The sequence below is a fragment of the Cynocephalus volans genome, chromosome 15, assembly GCF_027409185.1.
Source record: "Cynocephalus volans isolate mCynVol1 chromosome 15, mCynVol1.pri, whole genome shotgun sequence".
Lineage (NCBI taxonomy): Eukaryota > Metazoa > Chordata > Mammalia > Dermoptera > Cynocephalidae > Cynocephalus > Cynocephalus volans.
The window spans coordinates 12,349,887-12,368,480 of record NC_084474.1 but is presented as its reverse complement, the minus strand read 5'-3'; the positions used below and the strand labels follow the sequence as shown (position 1 = coordinate 12,368,480).

Genomic DNA, 18,594 nt, shown 5'->3' with positions numbered 1-18,594 from the left:
GGTTTCAACCACTGTGCAGCCAGAAATCCCCATGTATAACAATACTTAAATACATCCCAGCTTTCCCCGGGTCAGGTCTTGCCCACTCCATACTGTGTGCCCAGAGCCCCATAGGGTGGGGGTGTGGGTATACCATGTTGTTATTTAAGTAGAACTTTACTAATAGCCTGCTAATAGCCTACTGTATGGTAGGCTACTTAACTGTTTGGTTAGGTATGCTGTAACCATCCTAACCAAAATTTTCTAATATATTTACTGAAAAAAAATCTGTGCCTAAGTGGACCCACACAGTTCAAACCCATGTTGTTCAAGGGTTTGCTGTATTTAAGTCTGGAGATAAGTGGTTACTTAAGTTTTTTTAAATCCCAGGTTGACTGATCTAATCACCTGCGTTTGCACTAAAGCCATTGTGTATCTAGTATAGATATTAATACTTTTATTCAAGAGAAGAAATAATTGAATAGGTTCAGCTAACCTTATAGCAGAAACCCCAAATCACCATAGCTTAAATAAGATAGACGTTTGTGTCTATGTCACATCAAAGTATGGGGCTGGACAGTCCAGAACTAGAAGTGTTCAGGGATCCAGGCTGCTTCCAGCTCAGCATGCTGCTATCCCTAGGGTGTGGCCCATGTCCCTGTAGCTTGGGTGGTGATGGATGTTCCAGGCAGTGGGAAGGCTCCTAGGAGTTGTCCCCGACACTTCTTATCCCTTATTGGCCAGTACTCAGTTGTATGGCTGCTTGTAGCTGCAAAAGAACTGAGCAATGAAGTCTTTACTCTGGTAGGCCATGTGCCTACCAAATTCAAGTGTTCTGTTATTGAGGAAGAAAGAGAGAAACAAAATATTGAATTCCAGGGAGAGAGAGTGGCATATGCACATAAGTAGAGAGATCCTTACCCAGTTGGGAAATTACTGGTGGTTCTAGATAGCTAAAGTCTGGTTATGAACTAAAAATCAAGTTGGAGGTAACCAGATCATGACAAACTATCTTTGAATTTTCAGTTTGAATTCTTTTCAAAGGCTGCAGAAAACTATGAGGGATAGTAAAAATAATAATAGTGTCATTTTAGCAAAACCATTTTAGAAACAGTAGGTGCTCTTGGATTGGAGGGGGTAAGACCGGAGGGAAAACACCAGTAAGGAGGTACAGCTAGAGTTCAAGCCATGGATTATGAGCATGTGCATTATGTACGGCAGGCTTGGGGGTTGAAGAAGATAAGAGGGAGTTGGTGTATTGAGGAAACAGAATCTATGAGGCCTGGGGACCAGTCAGATATGGGGGAAAAATAAGGAGGGTAGAGGCCAGTGATTCCCCAGGTTTATCATTGATATTCTTAGCTACCAAACACAATCAGACAAACCAAAAACCTCTTGTCAGCATGTATGTAGTGTGGCAAAGTTGCATAATCTGCCTTATTCTATAAATAGCTCTGAGACTCATTTTGGGTGGTTGTAATTCATGTTGAAGAAATAACTGGCCCACATGTTTTGATTTATTTTAGTTTTTCCATATCTTGTGGGAAAATGATTCTCTAAAGAATAATTTTGTAGGCTAGGATATCTTTTAATTATAAAGCTGATTTAATTCATTTACACTATGTATCATTAAAACATTGAACTAACCTCCAAAATATTTTCTTTACTGTGGATTTAGTTGAGCTTTCTTGTGTTATAGATACTGACTCTACTTAAAAATAATTTTAAATTTTGAGTAATTTTTCAGTAATGGACTGGTTTAGATTATGGAGTAGATGGTAGTTTTAACTGCTGATGTCTTTGTCTTTACTGATGTTTCAGCACAGCACATTTCCCTTTAGCAGAAGGATGCATCCTTTTTCAGGGTCTAATTTCCTTGCATGGTCTTCAGCAGCTTTACATCGGACAGTCTTTGAACTTTTCATTTATGCCAGGCACCAATCTAAGTACTGAAAGAAGATACGTCAGACATCTTCTCTGCTCATGCACTCTTGCATTCTAAATATTATTCAAGAAAAAGCAGTTTATAATAAGTCTTAAATGTGGATTTTGCTTACATGCTATACTTGTATCTGTAACTAACAGAGTAAACTTTCTTGTTAGAAGTCCTTATAGCAACACAGACATTTATCTCACACTGCACGTTGCATAACTAGATTTGTATGAAAGATGATCAGTTTAGGGGCATGCCCCGCATTGTGCAGATTGCTTTTGGTTGTAACTACTTGCTGATCAGGAACCAGCATTTAAAAGGAGTGTTTGCTGCCAACTGTGATGCGTGAAGCGGCTGAACGCATTGCATATCATAACCATACATTAGAAAAATGATGTAGCATGTAAGATACTGATGATCTCCTGATATAGTTGGTAGTGACAGGTAAAGAAGGGACTACCCTTGAATAAAGAATCTCAGGATTTGGCTAGTGAAATTTAGATTTTATAACTAGTTAAAAGAAATTTGATTACTAGAATTCCTGTGGGAAAAAATAACTTATTGTGAATTTTGCATAAATTGCTTTTATAATATATTTTTTATGAAATTGCTTTTGAAATGTACATTTTAGTGTCTTAGGACTATAACCCACATAGATAGACTCTACTTTTGGAGTCACTGACCTCTTTTTGTTTTTAATTTCATTTAGGGATACTGCTGATCTGTTAATCTTCTAATTTAGATCTTAGAAATTGAAGAGTCTTATGATTATGAAGATATAATTGAGAAAATAAACTGAGAATTCACATTGTGATGCTCTTAAATTCTTTATTCTCACATCTGTAGGATAGGATGTCTCTAGCCAGTGGAAGGTAGAGTAATGTACTATGAGACAGTTCTATGTAGTGATTAAAACTGTGAGTTTAAAATCAGACGGACTTGTGTACAAATACGCTCCCTGCCACTGACTAATTATCCTAACCTTACAACATGTTATTTATCCGTTGCTAAACTCTAGTTACTTATGTGTAAAATGGGACTCATCTGTACCTTTTATGGGTATTATTTTGAAGAGGATTAAGAAAATATATGTCAAGCAATTAGTGCAGTGCTTAGTAATAGCAGGCACTAAAAAATGGTAGGTGTTGTGATATTAAATACTATTTTTCCTAGGCTAAGATTTAAAAATATTGTGAAACAGTTTGACAATATAATGTTTACTTTTGGAATTTAGATGTTTCTGTAAATTAGACACAGATGAGAGAGAACACTGTGCTTGTTACATGGTTCATTTATTACATAGGAAAAACAAAATTTTATTTTTTCAGTTCATAAAAACAAAATTCGTTTTGCTTGTGTTTAATATCCAAAATCATGATAAAAGCTAGAGGTATCACTAAATCTATAATGGAACTATAGTCAGTTAGTATTTAAAAAAAAACAGAACTGGACAGGCTTCTGGTCAAGATGGTGGAATAGATGGTCCCCAGCATCACTCTTTCCCACAAATCAACCAATTTACAACTATTAAAAATCAGCAACAGCCAAGCTGGGGCCACTAGAGCTCAGGGGAAGAGGAGGAGAGATTTGCCGAATTCATGAAGGCAGGAGAAGCCACGATGAGAGAAAGAAAGCATCGCTCCTACCATTCAGAGCCCTGGTGGCTTCAAGGCTGGAGCTGGTGAGCGCTCAGAGCAAGGGCTGGAAAAAGCTGCTGCTGTGCCCTTCCTATGAAGTTGCTTGGAGGTGGCAGGGGAGAGGAGGGCCTTGGTGGCCCCCAGGCCAGCAAGACCACTAACAGGGTTCCCGCAGACCCACATAGGAATGAAGAGCCACAGCAACAGAAAAAACGAGCCACTCAGAGGCCGGTGAGTCATCGCAAGGGACCGGCACATGACCCATCCTATGGGAAGTATTTGGAGTATAGGTGATGGAGGAGATGGGCCCACCAGGGGAACATCAGGGCATGGCATGGATAGCCGATCTGCCCCCCAATCAGCATAAGACCACTCAGTGGAGATTGGCCAGGAATATAGAACTGCAAGGGGAGCAGTTTGCTGAAAAGACTCAGGCCCAGACCAGAGATTCCACACAACCCAGGCGTACTGGATCTCACAAGACTCAGAAGTGCTTACAAGGTCAGCAATTACAACCTGAGCTGCACAAAAACCCTTCCCCAGGAAATCAGCCACAAAGCAACGTTTAGCTCAACCACAGAGCTCAAGTGCTGGTCACCACAGGAAGTTCCTCCATTTTAGAAATAAGCAAAGGACAACAAGTTAGTTCTACAGCAGAGTTTAAGTAGTGGGAACAGTGAATAATCCAACACAGAACTGAAAGATAAAACAGAATACCCACAGACCAGAGACAAAGTTTGATATTAACTAGTAAAGGTCTCACTTTACCAAAGAATACCTATAAAACCTAGAAGGACTGGAAGCTCCCTGGGCCCTCAAGCCAGGGTGAGGGGAGGGCTGGGGGCCTCGGCTGTGCCCCCTGATACCCACAACTAACCCAATGACGACCACTGAACTACAGCAAGAAGCACCCTGGCCTCCCAAGCTGGGATGGTAGGGGCCCTTGGCCTCAGTCACGCCCCCTTGACATATGCACCCAGCCCAGTGATAGCCATCAAGCTGCCTCAGGAAGCACCCCAGGCTCCTGAGCTGGGGGGGGGGGGGGCTGAGGGCCTTGGCCACACCCCCATGACACCCACAACCTGCCTAGTGATGACCACCAAGCCACTGCAGGAAGCACCCCATGCTCCCTAGCTGAGCAGTGGCAGTGGGGGGCCAAGGTTTTCAGCCACCACCACCCCCGACATCTGCATTCAGCCTAGCAACAACCAAGCCACCACTGGAATACCCCTGGTCTCCCCTGCAGGAATGAGAGGGGTGCCATGTGCCTCAACCACACACCCCCCTTCCTCCTTCTCCTACCCTATTTACTTCCCTTTTCTCCTTTCCTCCTCCCACCCAGTTGCTCCACAACAACAGCTCAGAATGTAAAAATAGATGGAGCTAGTGACCGATCCCTCCTCCTGCAGGTAGGCATGCCACCACTGCCACGGGGCCCACCTGGAGTCCTGAGGTGTGGAGCTGGGGACTGACCCCTCCTCCCCCAAACAGGCAGGACGCCACTGCCCCTGGGCCCATTACACTTCAGAAGGAGAGAAGAAATCTAAGGTTATCAGAAGTGGCAGGGGGAAAGGACAGGGGGATGGGGAGAGATTGGTTAAGGGGCATAAAGAATAAGTACGATTTGTAATAATATATATGCTAATAATATTGATTTGATCAACATACATTAATGTTGAACCCCCCAAATATATAATTAATTATGATTCAGTAAAAAAAAAAAAAAAAAAAATCAAAAGACAAATCACAAAATCGGGTGAGGGGGGGAGTATTTCTGACATATATCAGACAAGAGTGAATAATATTTCTAATATAGAAAATACTCAGTAGTCAATAGTGAGAAAATAAACAACTCACCAACAAAAATGGGCAAAGGGCGACTGTGAGCAAGTCACAGAAAAAGTTACTATCAGTCATTATGTTAAAATGTTCCACTTCACGTGTTTAAAAAAACCAAAGGTTTTTTTTAGTGAAAGTTTGATTTTTACAATTAATTTGATAAATAATAAAGCCATATACTGATGCTCCAATGGGAAAAACAAACAAAAGTACCATATAAAATTATTTACAAGGTACTTTTTCTCTTTACCAAATACAAATCTGTATTATAAACAACTATAAAGTTCATATTTTTAAAGGTAAGTTGTTTTTATACATTCATAGAAGAGTCACTTGTTGATGATCTATATCATACCAACTTGTTTTCCAAAACAGCATAGATGAAGGTTAAGATAAAAATTATATAATTATGATACAGTTGTAGTTTTAATAATTTTATGATAAACTCACCAAAGAATTAGGATATAGAATTCCAGGTTCATTATGATTTCAATTATGAAAAATATACACACTGCAAGAAGACTAGAGAAAACAATACAAAAATATTAGTAACAATGGTTTATCTGCTGAGCTTCATGGCAGGCAAGGCAAATAAAATGAGAGACTTCGCAGTTTTCATTGATTAATGTGTCTCTCAGTAGAATATTAACTTTTTCCTGGCACTAAATTGTATAGATGAAGTTACCATGTGATTTCTGGCAGTATATTATATTTGTATAGTTGAAGGTACCATGTGTTTCAAATTATATAGGTGAAGTTAGCATGTTGAATACCATCTTGTGAGTGTCTTTACAGTTTTAAAGACGGAAAAATGTTTGACTCTTTAAACAAGTAAATATTCTGTGAAGGTATGGCACTTAATTATCACAGGATGAAGGCCTTTCTGTTTTTCTAAGAGTTAGAGTAGCCCAGGTAAATGCTTCCTGGTGCCCTAGCTTTTAGCAGAATAGAACCTAGATAGCTAAAGTCACCTTCAGACCACCTCTGTCAAGTCTCAGCTGCCTCAGTGGCACCTTGTAGCAACGAGAAATCAGTTTTTCAGTACTTGTTAGTCAGATGCAAACTCTTGCAGCATACAGAGTGATCGCTTTTGTGAGCTGTTTTGTACTTGGGTTTTTTAAAAGAGGAATAGGTCTTCAGACTGCCTCTTTTTTCAGTTTCAGAGTTGGGATCCTAAGAGATATCAGTTATGGATGAAGTTAAAAAGAAAACTATTACACTTCTCAAATTTTGCTTCTTGGGTAGTAGAAGCAAAGATTTAATGCCAAACTCCTGGAGATTGCTGATACAAATCAGACACCTTTTGAATGAATTATAAGTTCAATTTTTATTGCTGTATCAGTCTTCATGTATACAGAGAAAGAACTGACTCAAATTATTTATTTAAAATACTTCTCCTTGGGCCAAACCCGTGGCTCACTCGGGAGAGTGTGGCGCTGGGAGTGCAGTGGCACTGGGCGCGCCGAGGCCGCAGGTTCGGATCCTATACAGGGATGGCCGGTGCACTCACTGGCTGAGAGCGGTGCGGGCAACACCAAGCCAAGGGTTCCGATCCCCTTACTGGTCACACACACACAAAAAGAAAAATACTTCTCCTTGAGTCCTTTGTTGTAGATATATTATACTCCCCTAAGGTAAAATCCATACTAATTTTTCCTTTTGCCTGACAGTAATATAACTTTAACCTAAACAAATTAGTCACTATCTCTTATTGTTTTTTCATCTATAAAAATATAGTGTGTGCTTTATGCACCTTTCCAGGCTTGTTCGAAGACCGAGTAGCCCCTCAATAATGGGAGAATAGGATCAGAGCCCTGGCCAGGCCGTGTGCAAGTTACTGAAGTGTTCTGAGGCTCTTGTCTCCCGTATAAAATGGAAAAGACAACACCCACCTTACAGGGGCTCTGTAAAGATGAAAGGGAATAATGTATGGGCACACCTGTAATAAGGTTTCCATGATGGCTTGTAATGAAGTGTACAATGGAAGTAGCCATTCTGTGTTCCCCAGCCTCAGGCAATTGGTGTCCAGATTTCCCTGTGCCTGGGATCACAGAAGATTCAGAGACAGGCTTGGGTCCCCCAGTCTTGGGAATGTTTTCATTGACTATCGGTTGCCATTTGGCATCAGGGGAGTAGACTGTAAAATTTTATGAGCCAAGTTCAAAGGAGGAGATTTTCTCAATGTTTTGTGAAGGTTAGGTCTTTTGCTATAGTCTGATACCTTTTTCAGTTAAGCCACAGTTCAGCTTGCTCCGATATTTTAGTAACCTGCATGCTATATAACAAACAGCAATTTCAAGAAAGCCTGGGGAGAAGATTTAATTCTTCTTTCCATGGGTCCTGTCTGGGCTCTTCTCTTGATGGGCTTTTGGCATTTTGTGACCTACAGTTCCTCAAGTTAGGCTCACAAAGTTCCATCTGGGGCCCTTCATGTGCCAGTTCTTAGTTGGACCCTTCACGTCTATGTGAGTCCTTGTTCTTCCCCCATATCCTAAATTACATAAATCCTTGTTAGCAGACAGAGGAAAGGAAGTGCTGGTTTTTTATGTGTCAGGCACTCAGGTCATGAAGAAGAAGTGGATGCCTCTGGGCTACCTTGTATGTATGAACACATCGGAGTGTAGAAGAGGAAGTTAGTCATAATATAACCTTTGGCCGGGAAAACAAACAGGAGCAGAAGGTAGGTGGGGAGAAGGCCATGATGGGGCATGTCTTTAAATTCTCTGCTGGAACAACTCACCTTTGCTCTGTTTTAATACTCTCCTACTTTGACCCTACTTCAACAGTGTTTCTTTTGTGAAGAAATCAGTTCTCTCCCCACCACCAACAATTCACTGTTGTCCCCTAAATATTAAGTCTGGTGTGGGGAATGAACCCACTTCAAGTCTCTGGAAGGGATGGAGCAGATGGAGCCTCTGTGTGTGACCAAGTCCTGTTCACTGCCTGAGCTCTTGGAAACTTACATTTAAAACATGATCCTTGACAGTGGTCCTTTACTGAAAGAACCATGGCTTACTGTAATTGAAAGGTGGCACAGTGTCTTTGAATACACCTTTAAAATGTTTTCTAAGGAAACACACAAAACAGTCTAACATTCAAAACTGGAATATTTGAAGACCCTCTTGAAATGAAGCATATCTAATTTCAGGCTTAATTCCTTAGGTATGTGTAGGAAAAATATATCTATAAGATCTGGAAATTTTGTAATAAATATTACTTCGCCCCTTTCCCCCAACAAAACAAAACAAACATAGGCAGCTACAAATACTCCCTAGTTGCAGGTCTTCCCAGAGTAGCAGCATTAATGGTGACTATAAACTCTTACTTGTTTCCAGTCTAATAAAATTTATAGGATGGCTTCCCTTTTGACCTGTGCATAAATTAGACATAACTATTTACTTATTTTTGGTTGGATATAAGATTCCCACTTTCTAAATTACGTCAGGGTAGTTCCTAGTGACACAAGAATATTATGCACTTTAATGTGACACCCAAAGTTAATGAGTTAGGCATAAGAACTTTCCTATAAGGATAAAAAAAAGACCGTAAGCCATTTGCATGTCATAGGAGGTTTCAGTTGTCTCACAGGATTTGAAATCATAGTTCACTTTCCTAAGCCTTGTGGGGAGGGCAGGGGGTTAAGGAGCTGGTTATCCCCTCACGTGCAGCTGGGTCGCAGACTCCCTCTGTCCTGCTCTCCTACCACTGCCTGACATCCCCCCACTCCTGGTCTTATTCCCATTGCTGCTTTCTTCTCTCAGTCTTGCTTCACGTCTTTCCTACTTTGGACTAGGCTGTGATAGCAGAGGAGAACAGGGCAGGTGAAAAACGTAGGCCATCCCTCTGCCCTTGTTCTGTACCTCTGTGGAGAAAGGCAGAGTCACCAGTAGATGCTGGCAGCACCCACAGTTGGTTTCCTGGTGGTGCTCAAACAAGGAGGGGTGGAATGGCCAGTCAGTGGGTGAGGCGGGTGTGACCTTGGCCTGCTGCTTGTCCACCCTGCCAGGCGCTATCACACGGGGCACCTCCTCTAGCCCTTGCAGGAGCGTCATGAACCTCTGGGGCCCACACATCCATGGAATGATGGAGCTGGAATGTAAACCCAGGTTCTCTAGTATAGAACTCATACCTTTTTAAAACAGGAGGGAACCTTTTAAATACTCTTTTTAAAATATCTCTTTTTCTTGTTCTTATTAGTTAGTTCTAAAACAAAAGTTGAGACAACTCCTTCACAGGAAAATAGGGAAAACATTGTTTTCTGTCCTGGAATTAACGGCATGCCTGCATGTAATTTACCTTTTCTTTGGCAACTGGTCGCTACAGGGATTCAAACCCTTGACCTTGGTGTTATAACACCATGTTCTAACCAACTGAACTAATGGGCTAGCCCTTGTAATTTAGAGCTAATTATACACCTGTTGTGGGCACGTGTTCAATTTATTTTCTGAAGGAAAACATGATCTAAAAAGTTTGGAGCTAGTTGCCCATCTGTAGAATGAGAGTGGTCCTACTCAGCTCTTGGCACTGTTCTGTGGACTTGGTATGGTCATCTTTGTGAAGGCTTCAGGCTATGCCAGTGCAGAGGGAGCATCCTACAACAAGTAGCTCCTGGTAGTGTTGTGATTCTTGGTGTTATTTTCAGTGATTTATTTTCATGTGCTCTTGTGTTCATCCCAGGACATAGACACACATATTCTCTAATATCAAGAAATTTGTTTTTCACGTATGAAACTACTTGGAATCATAATTGAGTTGATTTTTGAACCTATTAGATTGCAGAAGTGGCAGCAGCAACAAACACGACCTTTATCTGAACAGGAGAGTAGATTTTCCCCAAGAAGTAATTACATTATCTTGCAATCACTTGTTTGTGTGTGCAGTTACTATGTGTGTCATGGCTTGTTTGTGTATAGTTAATAGAGTGGAATTCATACAGTACAGGTACTTTTGAAATTTGGAAAAGTTTCATTTTCTAGTGCTGTTTTATTTTTAGATGTTAAAGTAAGTATATATGACAGCATATATTGTATTTTGATTTTGAAAGTGAGTCTTTCTTATTTAAACTAATTGGCCTTGTTATTTTATTCTTACTTTTTAGGGAATACCTTGGTAAACAGCTCCAGTCCGAGCAGCCCCAGACTGCTGCTGCCCGCAGCTGAACTGTGCTCACCGCCCTTTACCTGGGATGGGGCACTGGGAGTGGGAACTTCAGTATTTAGGTCGAGTCAATAATTTTTTATTTTACTTGTAATTTTCTTCTGTTGTGTAGCTTTCCATTGTTAATTTTTGAAAAAAGTGTTTGCCTGTTAAATTGTATAAAAGTAGATGCTTTCTGTATCTAAGGAAAATATTACTGTTACATTTACTGCTTGCAGTTTCTGTATTTATTGTTCTCTGGAAATGAATATAGTTATTAAAGAATTCTCACTCCAAACATCTCATTTCTCTTTACTTGCTCCTTACTTAGACTTTGAACAAAAGACACCTTTTGTCCCTTTTCAAACCAAATTGGTTTTCTCCCGAATTGTTGTGAAGTAGTGAATGGCAAATGTTTTTCAAATTATCATCTATCTGTCCATCTATGATCTCTCTGTTTTCTATCTATTGTCTCTATCATCTATCTATAGACACACACAGCGTTACTCAGAGAAGAGCTTTAAAATCTTAAATTACTTTTTAACATAATGTTACAGTTTAAAAGATTTGTTTATAGAATGCAATGAAAAATTTTAATTTTAGGCTAGTTTATTTCATTGGTTTCTTATATCTTTGGCTTTTAGTAACAGTTTGTTTTGACACTTTTTGGTTTAAATATTGCCAGTAGATATTTTATTTCTACCCTTTCCTTTATTTCTAGAACTGCAGCCCTTTAGGAGGGCGTACGTGGCATGTGGCCCCCTTTTTAGCCTCATCAGCTGATTTCTCTGAGTCTCATTTTTCATTCATTTTTTCCCCACTTTTCATTCCTAGCAGTTCTCTGAATGTTGAGTCGTTGAATAAATGTGCTAAGGCTAATACACAGTTTTTGTTAAGCTTTTTTCTCTTATAGAAGGACACTCATAGGCTCCATCTCCTGTTTAAGAATCAAGTATTGTTTTAATTTCAGCATAGAGATCCTGTGGTAAAGGTAATTAAAATGATGTTGTTTTTGTTAATTGTTGGGTTTATGTGACTCGATTTTCCTTATAGGATTTTGTTTTTGTTCTTTTAGACTGGTCAAGTGCAGTACTGAGAAGGGGAGAAAGAGTGGAACCAGGAGTTTGATCTGTGACTGCCTGTGAACAATCAACTGCACTCACCTTCAGACCAGCCATTCCTTAAGGATGTCATATTTGCCAGAATATAGGTAGTCTGATCAAACTAATTTTTTTTGCTTGCTTATGTGTCTTTATTTTCACTTAATATCTTTGATGTCATTCCCTAATAACATATTTAAAGCTTCTTTTATTTAAAAATAGCTGGATAGTATTATCCTGTTGAAAGGCTATGCTATCATTTAACTTGTCCCCTAACATGTACATTTGTTTCCCATTTTTTCTAAACTATTTTTTTTTTACCAAAAGTTTAAAATTTTTAATTGCTTTGACCTAAATATTTTTACTTTGAAAACATGGAAAAAAAACTAGACAGAACTTTTCTCAGTGGTAATTACAGATTCTACATTAGCAAAAGATCAGTTTTCATGTTAATGTATTAATGGTCTGCAAACTTTATTAGGTTTTTTAGGACACTCAATTTCTAGGAGTTCTGGTAACCAGAGACACTGCAGTCTTCTGAATTTCATAAGAACACACTGATTCTTTGAAGTCGTAGGTTCTGATTTTGGTTTCATTTTGCACAGCCCTGTAGTTTTAAGTACAAATGAGTGACAGTCATTCTGGTGGAAATCATTCTGCTTTAATTCCCAAGAAGTGATTTTGTACATGGGAAGCAATACTCCCACGTCATCATGCTTTAATTATTATACATACCATTCATTAAAATTAACTATCTCGAGGCAACTTTTCCCCCCTTAAACCTTTACACTCAGCTCATAGAACTTATGACAATTACAAAAACAATCACTTTCATTTTTTTCTTTGCTTAATTTTTTTTTTTTAATTTTTTATTTATTTATTTATTTTTTTAAAAAAATTTTATTTTGTCGATATACATTGTGGCTGGTTATTGCTCCCCATCACCAAAACCTCCCTCCCTTCTCCCTCCCCCCCTCCCCCGCAACAATGTCCTTTCTGTTTGCTTGTCATATCAACTTCAAATAATTGTGGTTGTTATATCTTCTTCCCCCCCCCCCGGTTTGTGTGTGTGTGTGTGTGTGTGTGTGTGTGAATTTATATATTAATTTTTAGCTCCCACCAATAAGTGAGAACATGTGGTATTTCTCTTTCTGTGCCTGACTTGTTTCACTTAATATAATTCTCTCAAGGTCCATCCATGTTGTTGCAAATGGCAGTATTTCATTCGTTTTTATAGCTGAGTAGTATTCCATTGTGTAGATGTACCACATTTTCCGTATCCACTCATCTGATGATGGGCATTTGGGCTGGTTCCAACTCTTGGCTATTGTAAAGAGTGCTGCAATGAACATTGGGGAACGGGTATACCTTCGACTTGATGATTTCCATTCCTCTGGGTATATTCCCAGCAGTGGGATAGCTGGGTCATATGGCAGATCTATCTGCAATTGTTTGAGGAACCTCCATACCATTTTCCATAGAGGATGCACCATTTTGCAGTCCCACCAACAGTGTATGAGAGTTCCTTTTTCTCCGCAGCCTCGCCAGCATTTATCGTTCATAGTCTTTTGGATTTTAGCCATCCTAACTGGGGTTAGATGGTATCTCAATGTGGTTTTGATTTGCATTTCCCGGATGCTGAGTGATGTTGAGCATTTTTTCATATGTCTGTTGGCCATTTGTATATCTTCCTTAGAGAAATGCCTACTTAGCTCTTTTGCCCATTGTTTAATTGGGTTGCTTGTTTTCTTCTTGTACAGTTGTTTGAGTTCCTTATATATTCTGGATATTAATCCTTTGTCAGATATATATTTTGCAAATATTTTCTCCCACTCTGTTGGTTGTCTTTTAACTCTTTTAATTGTTTCTTTTGCTGTGCAGAAGCTTTTTAGTTTGATATAATCCCATTTGTTTATTTTTCCTTTGGTTGCCCATGCTTTTGGGGTCGTATTCATGAAGTCTGTGCCCAGTCCTATTTCCTGAAGTGTTTCTCCTATGTTTTCTTTAAGAAGTTTTATTGTTTCAGGGTGTATATTTAAATCCTTAATCCATTTTGAGTTGATTTTAGTATACGGCGAGAGGTATGGATCTAGTTTCATTCTCCTGCATATGGATATCCAGTTATCCCAGCACCATTTGCTGAAGAGGCAGTCCCTTCGCCACTGAATAGGCTTGGTGCCTTTGTCAAAGATCAGCTGACAGTAAGTGTGTGGGTTGATTTCTGGATTCTCTATTCTATTCCATTGGTCAGTGTGTCTGTTTTTATGCCAGTACCATACTGTTTTGGTTATTATAGCTTTGTAGTGTAGCTTAAAGTCAGGTAGTGTTATGCCTCCAGCTTTATTTTTTTTGCTCAGCATTGCTTTGGCTATGCATGGTCTTTTATTGTTCCATATAAATGTCTGGATAGTTCTTTCCATTTCTGAGAAAAATGTCTTTCGAATTTTGATGGGGATTGCGTTGAATTTGTATATCACTTTGGGTAGTATGGACATTTTCACTATGTTGATTCTTCCAATCCAAGAGCATGGAATATCTTTCCATCTTCTTGTATCCTCTCTAATTTCTCTCAGCAGTGGTTTGTAGTTCTCATTATAGAGATTTTTCACCTCCTTCGTTAACTCAATTCCTAAGTATTTTATTTTTTTGGTGGCTATTGTAAATGGGCAGGCTTTCTTGATTTCTCTTTCTGCATGTTCACTATTGGAGAAAAGAAATGCTACTGATTTTGGTGTGTTGATTTTGTATCCTGCTACTGTGCTGAAATCATTTATCAATTCCAACAGTTTTTTTGTAGAGGTTTTAGGCTGTTCGATATATAGGATCATGTCATCTGCAAACAGGGACAGTTTGACTTCATCTTTTCCAATCTGAATGCCCTTTATTTCCTTCTCTTCTCTGATTGCTCTGGCTAGTACTTCCAACACTATGTTGAATAGGAGTGGTGAGAGTGGGCATCCTTGTCTAGTTCCTGTTCTTAAAGGAAAAGCTTTTAGCTTTTCCCCATTCAGGATGATATTGGCTGTGGGTTTGGCATATATGGCTTTAATTATGTTGAGATACTTTCCCTCTATACCTAACTTATAGAGGGTCTTTGTCATGAATGAGTGCTGAACTTTATCAAATGCTTTTTCAGCATCTATAGATATGATCATATGGTCCTTGTGTTTGAGTTTATTAATATGGTGTATCACATTTATTGATTTGTGTATGTTGAACCAACCTTGCATCCCTGGGATGAATCCCACTTGATCGTGGTGAATAATTTTACGTATGTGTTGCTGTATTCTGTTTGCTAGTATTTTAGTGAGGATTTTTGCATCTATATTCATCAAGGATATCAGCCTGTAGTTTTCTTTTTTGGTTATATCTTTACCTGGTTTTGGTATCAGGATGATGTTTGCTTCATAGAATGAGTTTGGGAGATTTGCGTCTGTTTCAGTCTTTTGGAATAGTTTGTAAAGAATCGGTGTCAATTCCTGTTTGAATGTTTGGTAAAATTCTGCTGTGAATCCATCTGGTCCTGGGCTTTTCTTTGTTGGGAGCCTTCTGATAACAGCTTCAATCTCCTTTATTGTTATTGGTCTGTTCAAATTTTCTATGTCTTCACGGTTCAGTTTTGGGAGCTTGTGTGTGTCCAGAAATTTATCCATTTCCTCCAGATTTTCAAATTTGTTGGCGTATAGTTGTTTATAGTAGTCTCGAATGATTCCTTGTATTTCAGATGAATCAGTTGTAATATCACCTTTTTCATTTCTAATTTTTGTTATTTGAGTCTTCTCTCTTCTTTTTTTTGTTAGCCATGCTAATGGTTTGTCAATTTTATTTATCTTTTCAAAAAACCAACTTTTTGATTCGTTGATCTTTTGAATTGTTTTTTGGTTTTCAATTTCATTCAGTTCTGCTCTGATCTTAATCATTTCTTTCCGTCTGCTAACTCTAGGATTGGATTGTTCTTGTTTTTCTAGTTCTTTAAGGTGAAGTGTTAGGTTGTTCACTTGCCATCTTTCCATTCTTCTGAGGTGAGCATTTAATGCAATAAATTTTCCCCTCAATACTGCTTTTGCAGTATCCCACAGGTTTTGGTATGATGTATCATTGTTTTCATTAGTTTCAATAAATTTTTTGATTTCCTGCTTGATTTCTTCTTGGACCCATATGTCATTAAGTAGAATGCTGTTTAATTTCCATGTGTTTGTATAGTTTCCAGAGTTTTGTTTGTTATTAATTTCTAGTTTTAATCCATTGTGGTCTGAGAAGATACATGGGATAATTGCGATTTTTTTGAATTTATTGAGACTTGATTTGTGACCTAATATGTGATCTATCCTGGAGAATGATCCATGTGCTGATGAGAAAAATGAATATTCTGAGGTTGTTGGGTGGAATGTTCTGTAGATATCTGCCAATTCCAATTGTTCTAGAGTCTTGTTTAGATCTTGTGTTTCTCTACTGATTCTTTGCCTAGATGATCTGTCTAATATTGACAGTGGGGTGTTCAGGTCCCCTGCTATTATGGTATTAGTGTCTATTTCCTTCTTTAGGTCTAATAGAGTTTGTTTTATAAATCTGGCTGCTGCAACATTGGGTGCATACATATTTATGATTGTTATGTCTTCTTGATGGATCAGTCCTTTTATCATTAAGTAGTGTCCCTCATTGTCTCTTTTTATGGTTTTTAGTTTAAAGTCTATTTTGTCAGATATAAGAATAGCCACTCCAGCTCGTTTTTCTTTTCTGTTTGCATGGTAAATCTTTTTCCATCCTTTCACTCTTAGTCTGTGTGAATCTTTATGGGTGAGGTGGGTCTCTTGTAGGCAGCATATAGTTGGGTCCTGCTTTTTGATCCAGTCAGCCAGTCTGTGTCTTTTGATTGGGGAATTTAAGCCTTTAACATTAAGAGTTGTTATTGAAAGGTGATGATTTATTCCTAGCATTTTATTGGTTGTTTGGTTGTCTTAGGTGTCTTTTGTTCCTTGCTTTCTGATTTACTGTTTGTTTTCTGTGTTTGTTGGTTCCTTAGGTTGTAGATAGTGTTTTTGTTAGCTTGTTTTCTCTTCATGAATGCCATTTTTATTATACTAGCGGGTTTAGATTTTTCTTGGGTTTTTATGGCAGTGGTAGTTATTTTTCAGGAACCAAACCCAGTACTCCCTTGAGGATTTCTTGTAAGGGTGGTCTTGTGGCAGTGAACTCCCGCAGTTTTTGTTTGTCTGAGAAATATACTATTTGCCCCTCATTTCGGAAGGATAGCCTTGCAGGGTAGAGTATTCTTGGCTGGCAATCTTTGTCTTTTAGTATTCTGAAAATATCATCCCATTCCTTTCTAGCTTTTAGGGTTTGTGATGAAAAGTCTGATGTTAACCTGATTGGGGCTCCCTTATAGGTGATTTGACGCTTCTCTCTTGCTGCTTTTAAGATTCTCTCTTTGTCTCTGAGTTTTGCCAATTTGACTATGACATGTCTTGGAGAAGGCCTTTTTGGGTTGAATACGTTTGGAGATCGTTGAGCTTCCTGGATCTGAAGATCTGTGATTTTTCCTATACCTGGGAAGTTTTCTGCCACTATTTTGTTGAATATGTTTTCAATGGAATCTCCATTTTCCTCCCCTTCTGGAATACCCATGACTCGGATATTTGATCGCTTATGGTTGTCTGATATGTCTCTCAGATTTTCTTCTATGTCCTTGATTCTTTTTTCTTTCTTTTTGTCTGCTTGTGTTATTTCAAGCAGCCCCTCTTCAGGTTCAGAGGTTCTCTCTTCAACTTCGACAAGCCTGCTGGTTAAACTCTCCGTTGTGTTTTTTATTTCGCTGAATAACTTCTTCAGTTCAGCAAGTTCTGCTACATTTTTTTTCAGGACATTGATTTCCTTGTACATTTCCTCTTTCAGATCCTGTATACTTTTTCTCATTTCATCATGATGTCGAGTTGAGTTTTCTTGTATCTCATTCAGTTTCCTGAGAATTATCACTCGAAATTCCTTGTCAGTCATTTCAAGGGCTTCTTGTTCTATAGGATCTAGAGTTTGAGATTTATTCACTTTTGGTGGTGTACTTTCTTGATTTTTTGTCTTTCGGGTATCTTCTTTTTGGTGTTTATTCATTGTGGCCGGGGGTTTCACAGTCCACCGGTTTGAGACTAATGACTAACTAGGATGTTGCTGTGGTTGCCAATTTCATATGGCTCCCTCTGTGACTGCTCAGTTGGCCTCTAGTGCCTTGTGTGTGTGGTTGCCTCGGGTCTTGGGCTTCTCTGGGGAGCCACCTTTCTGGTCAGCTTGGACTCTGCTGGGCTGGTGGATCACGTACCACAGGGTGTGTGATCTCTGTTGAGCTTTCACTTCCTGTGCAGGACTTCTCCCTGTTCCGTGTGCTCTGGCCCAGGCTGTTAGATCGTTCAGTGGCGACCCCACCGGTTGTGTGGTTTCTGTCGAGTCTCCGCCTCCCTGGCCGCACGTCTCCCCACTCTGTGCGCACTGTGCTGGGCTGGGGCGTGTCTTCTGCACCCCTCGTCTATCAGCTGGGCCTTCAAGACCCTGCTCGGCACCGCCTCGCCCAGGAATTCTACCAGGTTTCTGCTGGGCACAGACGACCGGTCTCTCTGGGTGCCTTTGTAGCACTATGTAGATCTTTCTCGGGTCTTGTTCACCTTTGTATCCTCCCAGTATAAACCGAGTCTAGGGCCCACCTGCAGCTTGGTCTCCGGCAGGTTCAAGCAGACCTGGGAACTCTCCTACCACACTATTCCCAACCAGAAATTCGTTAGGCTTTTTTCCATACTGGTGGTCGCAGAGATGGTATCTGCCTCCCAGTAACAGGGAGTTTACGTGGGGCCGGAGTCCAGGGTATGGTGGAGTGACAGTTGGCCCGCCCGTACTTCCTTGCCCTCCCGACACTGGCCCGGGACGCCCCCCGCCACCAGCCCCGCCAGAGAACCGCGGAGGAAGTGGGAGCGGAGGCTGGTCCGCA

The 18,594-nt window shown here is 39.7% G+C and overlaps 1 protein-coding gene across 3 annotated transcripts in view; it reads left to right on the top strand.

Annotated features, from left to right (window-relative positions):
* ATP6V1H (ATPase H+ transporting V1 subunit H) overlaps positions 1-10,793 on the top strand; it is a 121,075-nt gene extending 110,282 nt beyond the window's left edge. For all 3 annotated transcript variants that reach the window (XM_063079560.1, XM_063079559.1, XM_063079557.1), the window contains one exon: positions 10,487-10,793. In XM_063079560.1, coding sequence (XP_062935630.1) covers positions 10,487-10,547 — 61 coding nt within the window. In that variant the 3' untranslated portion in view covers positions 10,548-10,793. The remainder of the gene's footprint in view (positions 1-10,486) is intronic.
* Positions 10,794-18,594: the final 7,801 nt, after the last annotated feature.